The sequence below is a fragment of the Tasmannia lanceolata genome, unplaced genomic scaffold (genome assembly GCF_043159265.1).
Source record: "Tasmannia lanceolata isolate RefF3 unplaced genomic scaffold, GAP_Taslan_0.1 ptg000013l, whole genome shotgun sequence".
Lineage (NCBI taxonomy): Eukaryota > Viridiplantae > Streptophyta > Magnoliopsida > Canellales > Winteraceae > Tasmannia > Tasmannia lanceolata.
In genome coordinates this window covers 17,532,357-17,546,594 of record NW_027518690.1, presented here as the reverse complement: position 1 = coordinate 17,546,594, position 14,238 = coordinate 17,532,357, and the positions used below count along the sequence as shown (strand labels likewise).

The window sequence follows — 14,238 nt, the reverse complement described above, 5'->3', positions numbered from 1 at the left end:
AAAAGGAGGGAAGTGTCACTTCTTCCTCGGGCTCTTAATTCCTTTACAAACAAATGACTTAAACTAATTGCCAAAAAACAAGTTTAAATGCCGATGCTCGCACGAATGCAAATGACAAGTTCCCAGTGTTAATGAATCCATTTCTTCTAGATTTCATGTTCTTGCGTAAAACTTTAACTACGAAAAAGTAAAAAGAAAAAAAGAAAAAATAAGCTAATAAAGTAAAGATAATATAATGATAAATTATGAAATATTTTGTAGAGGTTCCATGACCCTTTCTTTAGACCCAGCAATCTCTTTATATAGACTTATTTAAATGGTAAAAACTCCCCATTTTGAATTTTAAATTCTTATCTGTCAAGAATACCACAAGGATTCAATAGCTAACGAATCCTTTGGTCTGACCTTACCGACTCACCGATAAGAAGATGAAGACAAGCCAAGTAGTCTCATAGTAGTGTGAATGATAACATGCAACCAAACACTACTAGTAGATGACATGGCCCAAAACCAATCAAAACACCAGTAAAGCTAGGAAATTGTTCAACCAAATCTACCTTGATGCTTTATAAATTTAAAGGGATTTGCTAAGGTCCATCGCAGAAGGCTTTCGCCGAATGCCTGTTGCATTAGAGAGCAGCCACCTCATAAATAATTACAAAATCTGTTTCTAAGTGAGCCTATGCGGCTGCTCTCTAATGCGACGGACATTCTAGGAAATGCCTTTTTGCAATGGACGCTAGCAATTCCCAAATTTAAAAGCCCGATTTTTGCAATTTTTTGGTCATGTTAAATTTACACGCATTGTCCATCCTTGAAGGTAACATAAAGCCACAAATCTGATTTTCAATCAAAGGATCTTAACCATCCATTGTGGATCGTACAGAGGCAGTCCATCCTAGTAGCCTGCCAAAAGCCCAACTGTTCTACAAGTGGGGTCAGCCATAAATGAACGGTTCAGATCCTCTAATTATGAACCCATGTATATAACCTTACTTTCATGCTTTTAGAAATCTCGACTCTTATTCTTTGAGAAAGCTTCATCCTCTTTAGCTATTTTTTCCAACGCAAAAATCTCAAATCGACCAAACCAACTACGGGTGTAAACGAGCGGAGCCAGGCTCGGCTCGGCTCGTTAAGTTCAAAAGCTCGGCTCGGCTCGGTCAGGCTCTGTCAGGAAGGCTCGCGAGAGGCAAGCCTTATCGAGTTCGGATTATATTAAATTCACACCCCTCATCTTCCCTGGACAGCCCTATCTAGTATATTTTGACTACTCTTTTTACACTACGGGGGGTGGTCCAAGTAACAAATGGGGTTCCAAAAAAGAAGTGACATATTTTACCTCCCCCTTTCACTCCCTGGACAACCCTTTTAATGTATATATTAATATATAATATATATATTTAAATATATTAAATTCTTGATGAGCCTTAACGAGCCGAGCCGAGCCGAGCCTGCCCTAGCTCGGGCTCGGCTCGTTAAGCTTAACGAGCCTGGCCAGCCGGCTCGGCTCGTTAAGGATTCGAGCCGAGCTTTTTCTAAGCCGAGCTCAAGTGAGCTTCCGATCCCGAGCCAAAATTCACACCCTTAAAACCAACCCAACAATTCTCTCAACAAAAACAAACCCACAAAATCAGCAAAGAAAACAAAAAACAGCCATAAAAGAAATCTAACATATTCTTTATTGACTTATTTCTGTAAATAGTATAAAACCTTTCCAACTTACAGAGAACTGAGAAAGAAAGATACTTTGTTTTTCTTCCCTTTATAATTTTTTTTTTTTATGCCATAGGGTATGCCCACCCTACTTCGTGGGGCGGGACTACTCCCTAGGGATGCACGCAGGCACCCGGTAGACCACGCGCATTGGTTGAAAGTGGTATTTGCCTCTGTCTATGGACAGATAAGATGGTGAGAAGGAAGAGGAGAAGGAAAGCAGCAAAAGAAAAGACAAGAGCTCCCCCAGCTTTGTCACAAAACTTTCCAAATTGGCCACAGATGGCCATCCAACCTGTGTGGGAGTTTCCTTTCCTACTCACATAACCAATTGCTGTTGCAGATGAAGCTGAAGCCATCACCAACACCGTCATAATCTGAAACAAATAAGAAAAGAACAGATTTCTAATTATAGCCTCAACAAAATACTGCTAGGTACTGAAAGTGATATTTTTGTTGGAATTCTAGGGAAAATGAGAAAGATGTGGATGAGCTTATAAGGGCTTGGGCACCCTCCCCTTAAAAGCTACCTTTTAAGTGTTGGAACCCAGGTAGAACTCACCCTTAAAAGCTAGCAGTTAAGCCAAGTACTTATACACCCACCCACATCCATTCACTGTTCGGATGTGGGACCAAGAATATCTCCCCCTTTCCCAACACACACTCTGCGGGACCGCGACCTCCTCTCCAGAGCGAGGGGAACTGAGTGTGCATGCCTTGGGTGCCGTAGCTGTCTACGAATTTCTAGTTAAGAAAATTTCGTTCTGTCTGTCCTTTGCCAAGTACTTATACGCCCACCCACATCCATTCACTGTTCGGAGGTCGGACCAAGAATATCTCCCCCTTCACACAAAAGCAACGTGTAACTACAAGATCTTTCTGGAGGGATTTTCCCTGTCCTTGAGCCATATGGAGTGTTTTCTGGAGGGATTTTCCCTGTCCTTGAGCCATATGGAGTGTTTTCCATCTTTGAGGGCACAGGAGTTACTACGCCCCAACTTTGATACCACTTGTTGGGACCGTAGAAAGCACCCTTAAAAGTTAGGCAGTCCTTATAAGCCCAGCCACATCCATTCACTTTTCCGACGTAGGATCTTCGCTTTCGCGTGGAACCTGGCATTAAGTGCTGAGTTCTACCTTGGTCCCAAGAAGTGGTATCAGAGCCCCAACGTGATAACTCCTGTGTGCACTCAAGTATAGAGAAAATCTATAGGGAAAGATCTAGCTTTCACGAAACCAAAGATCCCACATCTGAAAAGTGAGAGAGATGTGGATGGGCTTATAAGGGGCCCCTTGCTACCTTTTAAGGCTGAGTTCTACCCGGATCTCAACACTTTATGCACACCACCCTTACGAGTTCTTCTTCTTCAAGGACTTTTTTTTTTTTTTTGATTGGTTTCTTCAAGGACTTGATTTAAAAGAGAAGGAAAAATAAGATTCAGAGTGATCTTTTTCCATCAGTTCTTCTTCTCTTCAAGGATTTGATATAGAAGAAAAAGGAAAGGAATCAAACCCATGTAAGAAAAAGATGAAACTTTTCAAACCCCCTTTTTACAAAGTTGAAACAATTAGATAAGGGAATTTATTTTGCAACAAGGAAGATTACTTACCAGATCAAGCAAAAACAAGAAAAAATAGTTCCCTGGATGTGAGCCTTGAGAATTGAAGATGAAAATAAAAGGCAGGGAAAGGAGAGAGTATGCACATGCAACGGCGTTCCCACCAACAAAGAAACTACAGAGTACAAACCAAAGAAAAGACAGTAAAAAATTTGCAAAAAAATCCTCCAAACATGATTGGGTTTTATTTTTTGTTGGATTCTTACCTGCAGGCAGTGGAGTAGCTGAATTTAGCATCAAGTTGGAACCCAAAGAGATTGATGGTTTGCTTGTTTGTGGCCATTAGCAAAGTTGCAGCCAATGTAGCCCCAAAGGCTAACGTTCTGAGGCCTATTTGGGTTAAAACAAAACTTCTCTGTCTTTTTTCAATTGGGATTAGGTCCATCTTGGATTCCTGAGTCTCCATTAAAGGATTCAAACAAGAAAAGCCTGAAATAAAAGCAGGGGAAGAACAGGGGAAGAGAGAAAGGAGGTCTGAAAGCTGTGGGAAATAAAAGGTTTTGTGGGGTATTTATAAGAGAAGCGGTTTGCAAGTCAACTAGAAAGTGTGGGAATCTATCCAGGGAAATGATATATCCGCCCCTTTTCTTCACCAGAAAAAACCCCTGTCAGTGTATCAATGACAAAAGAGGGGCTGTTGTACTTATGTCAGAAGATATCAATGCCTCTGATTGCCACAAACACTGACAGGGGGTGGTCCTGGTGATCAAAAGGGGCGGATATATCACTTCCCTTTTATAATAGTAATAGGACACTCTCACCTTCTCCCAAATCCTACGTGGCGTCCACCCTTTTTTTATAAAAAAAAATTAAGGGAAAAATACAATCAGACCCCGGTGGTGGTTTCGACACATTCAACTTAACCCCTAATGTTAAAAAAGTTACAAGTAGATCCCATGTGGTTTCAATTTGTGTAAGGTAGACCGCCTCAGTTGACGGTTCGTCCTAAGGGTAAGGATGATCCTATTGAGCTACCAAAAACACAGTGGGCCCACATTGATTGGATGATCCAAAGCGTTCATTTGACGGGCCCTGACATAGATAGGGTGTGCCCAAAAAATCAGCTCCATAGGATCATCGTAACCCTTCAATATATGGACGAACCGTCAGGGGTCTACCATACACAAATTGAAACCACAGGGGTTTACTTGTAACTTTTTAAACATTAGGGATTAAGTTGAATTTGTCAGAAACTAGAGGGGTCTAAGTGTATTTTTCCCAAAAATTAAAATTAAAAATCTTTAATAGTCGTTTCCTTTTTCTTGTGCTTGTGAAGTAACCCCAAAAGGATTATGTTTCTATGAGATTTCCCTATAAAATCTCTCCCTCTGTCTCTCTAAAATATCTCTATAATGGTCCATCTCTCCATCTCTCCATCTCTTTCTAAAAAAGATCGATTGAAAATCGTTTCACCTTTCCATGGGCAAATTTCAGATCCTGATTAAACCGAAAAAATGATCCGGACAACTATAAAAAGCCCACAACACAGTTCAAAATCAACTATTATTATATTTTTTAGGAAAATACCTTCCAATTTTTATGACATTAAGTCGGGCTGCAACTCGGGCCCGGCGGGTTGGGTTTTCTGTGAGAAAAACCCTAGATTCATAAACCCAACCCTACCCAAGATAGTTTCTTGGGTTGGTTTGGGTCGGGTCGGGTTTTTGTTATTTAGTGTAGGACAATGACTAATTTCAAAGATTGTACAAAATGACAAATTTTCGTGCCAAAAATATCTTAGATTTATATCATAATTTGTAAATTTAAGAAAAACAATTTTTTCACATCACAAACATGATCAACCCAATGAAAACAATTATATCAATATATTAGAAAATACTTAGCCATGTTCTCCGGAGAGATATTTAAGAAATTCATAGTACACTTACAAGAGTAGGGGCGGGTTTCGAGTTTTTTTTCTTTAAACCCTACTAGACCCAATATTGAGTTAGGTTTTTCAACCTAAAACTCTACCCAAGACCCATTTTTTCCAAACCTCACTTGGGTTATCTTCAGGTTGGGTCGGTGCGGGTCCGGTAAAACCCGACCCAAGTTGCAGCCCTAAGTCATTAAGTATTAGTTCAAGGGTATTTTAGTAAAAATAATTCATATCCATTTTTTGAGCGATTTCTATTTCCAATAGTTTGTCACTCATCTGTCTCAAGTCTTGAGTCACCCCATCTCTTCACTTCGCTAACAATTGATCATAAGCCCCTAACCCGCTATGTCTTCATCACTGCCATTCGCCCTCTTTTGAGAATTTTAACCATGTACAATGTAAGTAGCACCTAATAGGACACTCCGATGGATAGTCTGATTTGAAATGGACCGTGACTGAGACATGGGAAGTAGAATCCGAAGAAAACTTCGAATCCGATACGACCGATAAGGAATTTGATTATTTTTCTATGAAATCTCCCAAAAATCTCTCCCACTGTCTCCCTAAAATATCTATATAATGGTCCATCTCTCTCTAAAAAATCTTAAGTAGCCTCACAGGATTACGTTTCTATTAGATCTCCCTAAAATATCTCTATAGTGGTCCACGTCTCTCTAAAATGAAATATACAATTAATGTTTAAAGTTAGGAAAAGAGGTAATCTTGCAACATCCCAGCTACAAAATGCCTTCTATGATGGTCCCTAGCAAATCTCATATTAAACACTAGCATTCCCTGCTCACATGGTGTAAAATGGTGGGTCCCATTCCATCAAAGCATAAAGTGAGCATGTGTGGCTGCTCTCGCATGCAACAGCTAGCCGCGAACCTTTACGCGAAAGTGTTATCATTTCCCTTCCAAAATTTTCTGGCAAAAATTCTGATGATAATCAAATAGTTGAAATTTATTAAAATGCTAAATTTACCCTCTCGTTTTTAGCCCATTTTGGATTACTTTCTCTCTCTTCCTCTCTTATGATTAGAAACTAAACCCTAACAGAAATGCTTAAACACAAATAATAAGGCAATGATATATAAGGGATTTGCTAGGCAATTTCGGGGAAAGCCATTTCGCATCTAACTTTGCACGAAAAACAGCCACCTCAGATGAAATTAAATCAACAAGACAATATCTGCTGAAAAGTGAGCTTGTTGTAGCTTGCCTCTTGTGCAAAAGCCAGCTGCGAAATGGCTTTCCATGAAATTACCTTGGTAAGAAAAAATGTTTAAAAAATCCCTTACTACTTTGACACACAACAGACGCAGACAAAAAAGATAACTTGCACTAACCCTGTCTGATATTTTTATTCAGAGGGACCTTCAATTTACCACTCCATCCGTCCAAATTAACCATTTTCATATAATTTCCCTATAAATTGTGAAAAAAAAAAAAAAATTCTAAGAAAATTATTTCCAGCAGAGTTGTTCTGGAGTTATTTCTAAAAAGATTATTTCCAGTAGCGTTATTCAAGAAAATTATTTCTATCTAAAGTTAACTATAAAGACTTGTTTGGATTGCAAGAAAAATATGTTTAAGGAAAAAAATTCTAATTCCACAACTTTTAGAGGAAAATGGTAAATTTTAGGGATATCATTATGAATTAAAGTTCCAAGTAAATAAAACTTGAATTGATGTGGTTCAAGTCTTCAATAAATTCATGCAATTCAAACACGGACTAAAGGAAAAAAAATAATTCTGTCTAGTTATTTTTCTTGCAATCAAAACGGAGCATAAAGTTAGAAGGCACTTTAACAACTTATAAATTTTTAGAGAATTTTGTCGAAAATTCGACTATGAGATTATCAACAGAATTTTTCACCAAAAATATTGGCAGGCAAAGGATAATACATTAAGCCGAAAATGTGTTAAAAATGAGTTAATGATTGGGAGGGTAAAATTAGCATTTTAAATATTTTAAGTGATTAAATTAGGGAAATGATATTTACGCCCCTTTTGATCACCAGGGACACCCATTGCCAGTGTACTTTGCAATCAAAGCCACTGGATTTTTATAACATCAAGTACATCATCAGCCCCCTTTTTGTCATCGATACACTGATGCTGGGTGTCCCTGGTGATCAAAAGGGGCGTAAATATCACTCCCCTTAAATTAATGTCAATTGCTTTAGGGACATTTTAGCAACTATATTTAAAAAGCTAGACTCGTTGGATATTATTGGATTGTTAGGGACTATTTACCATTTATTTTATAAAGTTGGGACTAACCCTAAACAGTTTGATCAACTTAGTAGTAGATTAGGCAAGTGGGTTAGATGAGATAATGTTAGAAATTTTAAAGTCAAAAGTTACATTTTGAACTTCAAAATTTGGAGGGAAGATTCAAAATTGAAATCTCCCTCTTGTTTTCAAAAGCTACTGTCTTTTCTAATGAGTTTGAGATTTGAACCCAACACCTAGGGGTGTATGAAGTTTCAACTCTAATGCAAGAATGTTTAGTCCCACATTCGAACTCTCAAGAAAGTTTCACCTTCTTATAAGAGGTTGAGTGAAGGAAAGGTTGGGCCTTGTAGGGGGGCATTGGAATTTGTTAGGTGACCCAGTTTTACATGAACTCAAGTTTATATGAACACACGCGTGCGCCGGGCCGGGCTATGGTTTGAGGTCCGAGGTTGGATTTGAGTAAATAAAAAACATCTTTAATTTTTTGTAAAAAGAGTCCATTAAATCCGTAACATCTTTATTTCCTAAACGGTTGTGTAATTGCACCCATTAAGATTTCTTACCGTCTGTGAACTGTTTCATCTTCTTCAATCGTCAAAAATATGATTTGACAGCATGAGCAATAAAGAAGCCAAAATAGAATATTATTTCCAGTGCCGTGGTTCTGCTCTAATCTACCTCCCTTTTGCCAGCCACATAGCAACCCGGCCGTGATATGCAACGCTCAACCCAGCGAGTCGTGGTCTTCCGAGTTTCTGATTGGCACTTAAGAGTTGTGTCCTCTCAGTGCTATAGGTTGAATTAAAGAGTTAAGGGTCTCTTTCAATAACACCAAGATTGGTCCTTATTACAAGTACGATTATTCTAATTCTATCATATTAGTAAATGGACGGAATTTCACGGATTGCCCATCCATTGGTGAATTTATTCTAGTTTTAGTGGTTATTTGCTAGTAGTTTACTAGTAGTCCACGTAAGTGTCTGCCTACCAAAGTACTCAAGTGGTCAATGTTTTATGTTGAGTGTGCTCGGGCGAGCAACTTAGCAAAGCGGATATCCAAAATTCAATTTAAGAGGTAATTAATCTGGTCCCTTGGAATTGGATTTCAGGCGATTGAGAAGAGGAGAATGTTCACTTATTCCTTGGGCTCATAATTCATTTAGAAACAAAGGAATTTTAAACTAATTGCCAAAGGACAAAGTAGAAGTAGATAGATATTCAGTTAAATCATGACATAATAGCACAAACAAACACCAATGGAATGGATATAGGACCAAAATTAAAAAAGAAATGCTCGCCGATGTTAATGAATCCATTTCTTCTAGATTTCGTGTTCCTAAGTAAAATTAGGACTAAGAAAAAGTAAAATACAATGCGAAAAAGTAAGATAAATTAAGAAATGTTTTGTATTATTGGTTATGAGACAACCATCTCTTTATATAGATTTATATGGCTCATTTGGGAGGAAACCTGGAATAACTCATTTTGAATTTTAAATTACCACCCCCATTCTCGTGGGAAATGACTCTTGGTAGACAACTGTCCTAATCCTAATGGCTCAATAACTAATGAATCCTTCGGTTTGACCAACCCTATCAAAATTTCAAAATTGGGTTAAACAGACTGGGCTGACAATGAGAAGACAAGTCAGCTAGTAAAGCTAAGAAATTGTGAAACCAAATCTACCTTTAAGCCCGTTTTTGCAATTGTTTGTTCATTGTTATATTGGGCAAATTGTCCATCCATTGCCCATCCATTGCAGGTAAAATAAAGCCATAAATCTGGCTTTCAATCAAAGGATCTCAACAATCCATCGTGGATCTCAAAAAATCTTAAATTTACCAAATCACCCAAACAATTCTCTCAACAAACCCACAAAATCAGCAGAGAAATCCAAAAAACAAACTCAAGAGAAATCTAACATATTCATTGTTCACTTATTTCTGTAAATAGTATGAAAGTTTTCCAAATAACAGCTTTCTAAGTCATACAAGAGATTTGGCTTAATAGCTAGAAAGTGGTATTTGCCTCTGTCTGTGGGCAGATAAGATGGTGAGTAGGAAGAAGAGAATGATAGCACCGAAAGAGCAGACAAGAGCTCCCATAACTTTGTCACAAAACATTCCAAATTGGTCACAGATGGCCATCCAACCTGTGTGGGAGTTTCCATACCTACCCACATAACCGATTGCTGTTGCAGATGAAGCTGAAGCCATCACCAACACCACCATAATCTGAAACAGATAAGAAAAGAAAAGATTTCTAATTAAAGCCTCAACAAAAGACTATTGACAGTAATCTTTTTGTTGGGGTTCCATTGGAAAGTGAGGGAGATGTCGATGGGCTTATAAGGGCTACCTTTTAAGTGTTATAACCCAGGTAAAACTCACCCTTAAAAGCTAGCCGCTTGTACGCCCATCCACATCCATTTGTTGTTCCGATATGGGATCTCCAAGAATCTCCCCCTCCACACAGAAGCAAGAACTACGAGATCTTCCCCGAGGGATTTTCATAGTTCTAGAGGGTGCCCCAGAGTTACTGAGATCTCTCCAATGGATTTTTTCCATCTTCGAGGGCACATAGGAGTTACCATGCCCAGCTTTGATATCACTTGTTGGGACTCGGGTAGAACTCACCCTTTTTTTTTATGACAAATCCACATCTCCACGTGGAGATGAGGGTGAAGTCCCTAAAAATCAGAAAACAAAATCTAGGAAACTAGTGTCTCCAGCTATGAGATTGGCTAAAAATCAGGAATTTTTATTTTTTTTGAGTGACTTCACCCTATGTCCACTTGTAGACAACGATTTAGAAAAAGGAAGAGAATAAAATCCAGGTAAGGAAAAAGTGAAGCTTTTCAAGCTCCCTTTTTGTAAAGTTGAAACAAATAAGGGAACTTATTTTGGGACAAAGAAAATCACTCACCAGATCAAGCAAAAACACAAAGAAATAGCTCCCAGGATCTGAGCCTTGAGAATTGAGGATGAAAATAAAAGGAAGGGAAAGGAGAGAGTAGGCACATGCAATGGCGTTTCCACCAACAAAGAAACTGCAAACCAAAGTAAAGAAAGTAAATTAATTTGGAAAAAGTACCTCCAAACTTAAGTGGGTTTTTTTTTTCTTCTGTTGATTCTTACCTGAAGGCAGGGGTGTAGCTGAATTTAGCATCAACATGGAACCCAAAGAGATTTATGGCTTGCTTGGCTGTGGCCATTACCAAAGTTGCAGCCAATGTAGCCCCAAAGGCTAATGTTCTAAGGCCTATTTGGGTTAAAACAAAGCTTCTCTGTGCTTTTTGAGGTGGGTTTTGGTCTATCTTGAACTGTTGGGTCGCCATTAAAGGATTGAATTAAGAAAAGCCTGAAATGAAAACAGGGGAAGAACAGGGCAAGAGAGAGAAAGGAGGTCTGAAATCTGTGGGAAATAAAACGTTTTGTGGGTATTTATAGGACAAGTTGCGTTTTCTAGTAAAAAAAAAAGGTGTGGGAATTTCATACAAGGCGAATGTTACGATTTCAGATAAGTACTAGCATGAGATAGATAGATAAGAGTCCTTGTTAAAACATTTAATCTGAAGGGAATGGTTAGAATACGTGAGATCTCACCGTTGGATCGAGTTGAAATAAATCATTGGATCATCTTAGTGGTAGATTAGGCAAGTGAGCTAGATTAGGCAACTAGACTAAATTAGTAAGAGATGTGAATATTAAATTAAAGGGATTTGCTCAAATTTAAAGGGATTTTCCAAAGGTGCTGTAAAAGGTAATTTTACACTTGTTATGGCACTCGTTAACAAAACCCCAAACAGGCAACTAGACTAAATTAGTATGAGATATAAATATTACATTAAAGGGATTTGCTCAAACTTAAAGGGATTATCTAAAGGCGCTGTAAAAGGTAATTTTACACTTGTTAGGACACTCATTAGGACACTCGTTAGCAAAACCCTAAATTTGCCTAATCTACCACTAAGATGATCCAACTGTTTATTTGAACTCAATCCAACGGTGAGATCTCACATATTCTAACAGGAATGGAGTGGGAAGATACGTGTCGATGAAATCTTGGCCGTTGTATGGGCAAATCTGAAAAGTAGGATGATGGAAAGGGGCAGAATGTTCTAATGGGTAGGTTATGGGTACACCTGGCAAACGGGTGGGCCGGGCCGAGTTTCACTCGACCCGTATGGGTCCGAGTCAAACAAGCCGGGTAAAAAATGACACGGAAATTTACGGGTCACTAATTGGTTGTCTCAGACCCCACGCGTACGGGCTGGGTGGACTCGCGGGTCACCCGTTTTTTTAATGGTTTTTTGTTTTTTAAGATTTTTGTTGTTTTTATAGAGATTTGCTAGTCACCTTCACCAAAGGCTACTTCGTGCCCATCCTTTGCAATTGCATGTGATCATGTGATGATAGCTATTTATGTTGACTTTTTGGCAGGTGCAAACTGCAAAGGATGGGCGGAAGTACTTTTTTGCAAATGAGCAATAATAATCATGCGGGCCAGGTGCTAAGTTTTGGAGAAAAATTATGGTAAAAATGCTTCAAATTAGAAAACTATGGAAAAAATACCGAAAGAAGGTACCTCTATAGAAAAATTACGAAAAATGCATCAAAATATGAAAACTACGGGAAAAAGGCCAAAAACCGTTGTTTCACTTCTTCTCTACGGGCACCTGCGGGTCCACCCTCCCATAAAAACTAGGCCGGTCCGGTGGACCCGTGGTTCATTTTCAAACGGGTCACAAATGAGTGACCCGGACCCGGAAAATACGGACGGGCCGAGTTGACTCGTGGGTCCGTGTCACTTCTTGCCAGGTCTACTTATGGGTAGGCTAAGTAAATTTATCCCAACTTCTTTTCTGATAAAAGGAGGAGTTTCTCTCTGTTAGCAGTTATCACAAGGGAGCATTGATGTTTGACAAACCGTATCAAATTAGTCTAGTGTCTTTTTTGTTGGGAAAGTCCAGTGTCTTGTTTGCTATGGAAGTGTGGAGTAATAACTTACATGGACGTTGGATTTGTTTTGGGGCTTAGTGCTTTCTGCTTTTGCTCTTGGCCACTCATTTCCTTCGCGTGGGTTTGTCATTTTCTATTCCCTACTTTATTTATAAGGATTGTCTCAGCAATTTCGGAAAAGCAATTTCGTAGCCCTCATAGGAATGATGAATAAAATAAGTTCAGCTATGACTTCACTCTTCTCTCTTGAGAATGTGAAACAACAGCCAATTACTCCAAAAGCTTAAATTGTTACAGTTGGTGTTATTTAATTATTTACACTTAACACTCCTCTTAGATGTAGCCCCTCTCTATTTTTTATTGGCCGTACACATGGCACATGCTATTAGGGTTAAAATCCGCCTGTGCAATGGGTATTTAACAAGTGGCATCTAACCCATTTTAGCAATCGAACTTGCCACCTAGGAAACAGGGGCAAGAAGGTCATTGCTCCTATTCTTCAAGAATAGCAACCTTGAGCAAAATGTAAGGTGCCCTAGGGGAAATACCAAACCTAGCACGACAACTTTCCATCTGAACCTTTTTAAAACCAAATTATTATTCTCTAAGTCCTTATTTCTCAGGGCCACAGATTCATCTCTTTTCATTTCGAACAAACAAATATATTGTCTAAGACTCAAATAACCTTAAACAGTGTCGTGGAAAGAAAACTTCAGAAGGAACTTTTTTCACTGGGAAGTGGATAGTGTGGCCTCTTTTCTTAACTTGTTGGAATCTTATTACATTGAAAAGTCTGAAAAAGATACAAGGATTTGGATCTTGAATGCTTCTGGTTTCTTCTCTGTCAAATTTTTCTACCCCACTTGCCTTCTCTTCTCCTCCCTCACGGCTTTCCAGAGTTTGAAGCATCCCAACACGCCAAGAGTTAGAGCATTCGGTTGGTTTGCTTTCTAAAATAGACTGCAGACTATTGAACACCTTCGTCGATGCCACTTTCTCATTATTGATCATTGTGCCCTATGTCTGGCGGAGGGAGAGCCTGTGCCCCACATGTTAATCCACTATAGTTACGCAAGAGAGATTTGGAGTAAGATTCTAGATTTTTTCAGCATCTTATGGGGTTTTCCAACTAATATGTCAGACCTTTTGGATAGCTGGAATTTTGCTCCTTGGCCAGGTAAGGGGAAGACCTTATGGAATTTGATGGCGTCCATTTGGCTTTTATGGAAAGAGAGGAATGCACGTACATGTGAGCGGGAGAGTTAAAGTATAAAAGATTAAATAACGCCTTCTCCCACAGCTTGAGCTTTTGGAGTAACCGGTTGTTTCACAGAAATTTCTATGTTGTTTTTGGATTTCCAGAATCAGAATTAGAATTGGCATTCCCATTATGATTCCATTGGAATCAGAATAAAACCCCAGGCAGAAAACAGATGGTACCATAAATTCCCCTATCTATTCCGCCCCAGGTTCAATTCCAACTCCTTATTCTGTTCATTTATCGGAACCAAATCCCGAATCTGGTGGAATTAGAATAGGATGTCGATTCCAATTCCTGTTTCTAACTTGCCTCATGAGAATTGAATTTTTTTATTATAGGTAATTAAGCTAGGATCGAACCTCAGACCTCAAGGTTGAAGGCCAAAGCTATTGATGAATCATCCAAAAAATAAATTTAAAAGAAATAAAGACAAAGACCATGCAATCTTTCCTTAGTATCAGGTAAACTTCCTTGTAGTTTAGCTAAAGCTGAAAGAGTTTGACACTGCACGTTTGTCACTGTCCATCTTAGTATTTAATGCAGCAGTTAGAAGGTTACGAC

At 38.8% G+C, this 14,238-nt stretch overlaps 2 protein-coding genes across 2 annotated transcripts; both read right to left on the bottom strand.

Moving 5' to 3' along the window:
• Nucleotides 1–1,659: 1,659 nt before the first annotated feature.
• LOC143890877 (CASP-like protein 1F1) lies at nt 1,660–3,834 on the bottom strand. Its single transcript, XM_077395562.1, has 3 exons — nt 3,542–3,834; nt 3,327–3,450; nt 1,660–2,093 (listed from the first exon to the last, which is right to left on the bottom strand). Exons 1-3 carry the CDS (start codon nt 3,739–3,741, stop codon nt 1,830–1,832), a joined length of 588 nt encoding a protein of 195 aa, XP_077251677.1. The 5' UTR covers nt 3,742–3,834; the 3' UTR covers nt 1,660–1,829.
• A 5,527-nt stretch (nt 3,835–9,361) lies between these two features.
• Nucleotides 9,362–10,886, bottom strand: LOC143890876 (CASP-like protein 1F1). Its single transcript, XM_077395561.1, has 3 exons — nt 10,593–10,886; nt 10,381–10,504; nt 9,362–9,689 (listed from the first exon to the last, which is right to left on the bottom strand). The coding sequence occupies exons 1-3, from the start codon at nt 10,790–10,792 to the stop codon at nt 9,459–9,461; spliced, it is 555 nt and encodes a 184-aa protein (XP_077251676.1). The 5' UTR covers nt 10,793–10,886; the 3' UTR covers nt 9,362–9,458.
• Nucleotides 10,887–14,238: the final 3,352 nt, after the last annotated feature.

Bases quoted from the DNA above. Each gene is read 5' to 3' on its own strand.
- LOC143890877 (XM_077395562.1), bottom strand. From the start codon at position 3,741: ATGGAGACTCAGGAATCCAAGATGGACCTAATCCCAATTGAAAAAAGA. The intron at 3,451-3,541 runs GTAAGAATCCAA...TGTACTCTGTAG, and splicing joins AGCTACTCCACTGCCTGCAG to TTTCTTTGTTGGTGGGAACG. The intron at 2,094-3,326 runs GTAAGTAATCTT...TATTTGTTTCAG, and splicing joins TCTTGTTTTTGCTTGATCTG to ATTATGACGGTGTTGGTGAT.
- LOC143890876 (XM_077395561.1), bottom strand. From the start codon at position 10,792: ATGGCGACCCAACAGTTCAAGATAGACCAAAACCCACCTCAAAAAGCA. The intron at 10,505-10,592 runs GTAAGAATCAAC...TTTGGTTTGCAG, and splicing joins AGCTACACCCCTGCCTTCAG to TTTCTTTGTTGGTGGAAACG. The intron at 9,690-10,380 runs GTGAGTGATTTT...TATCTGTTTCAG, and splicing joins TTGTGTTTTTGCTTGATCTG to ATTATGGTGGTGTTGGTGAT.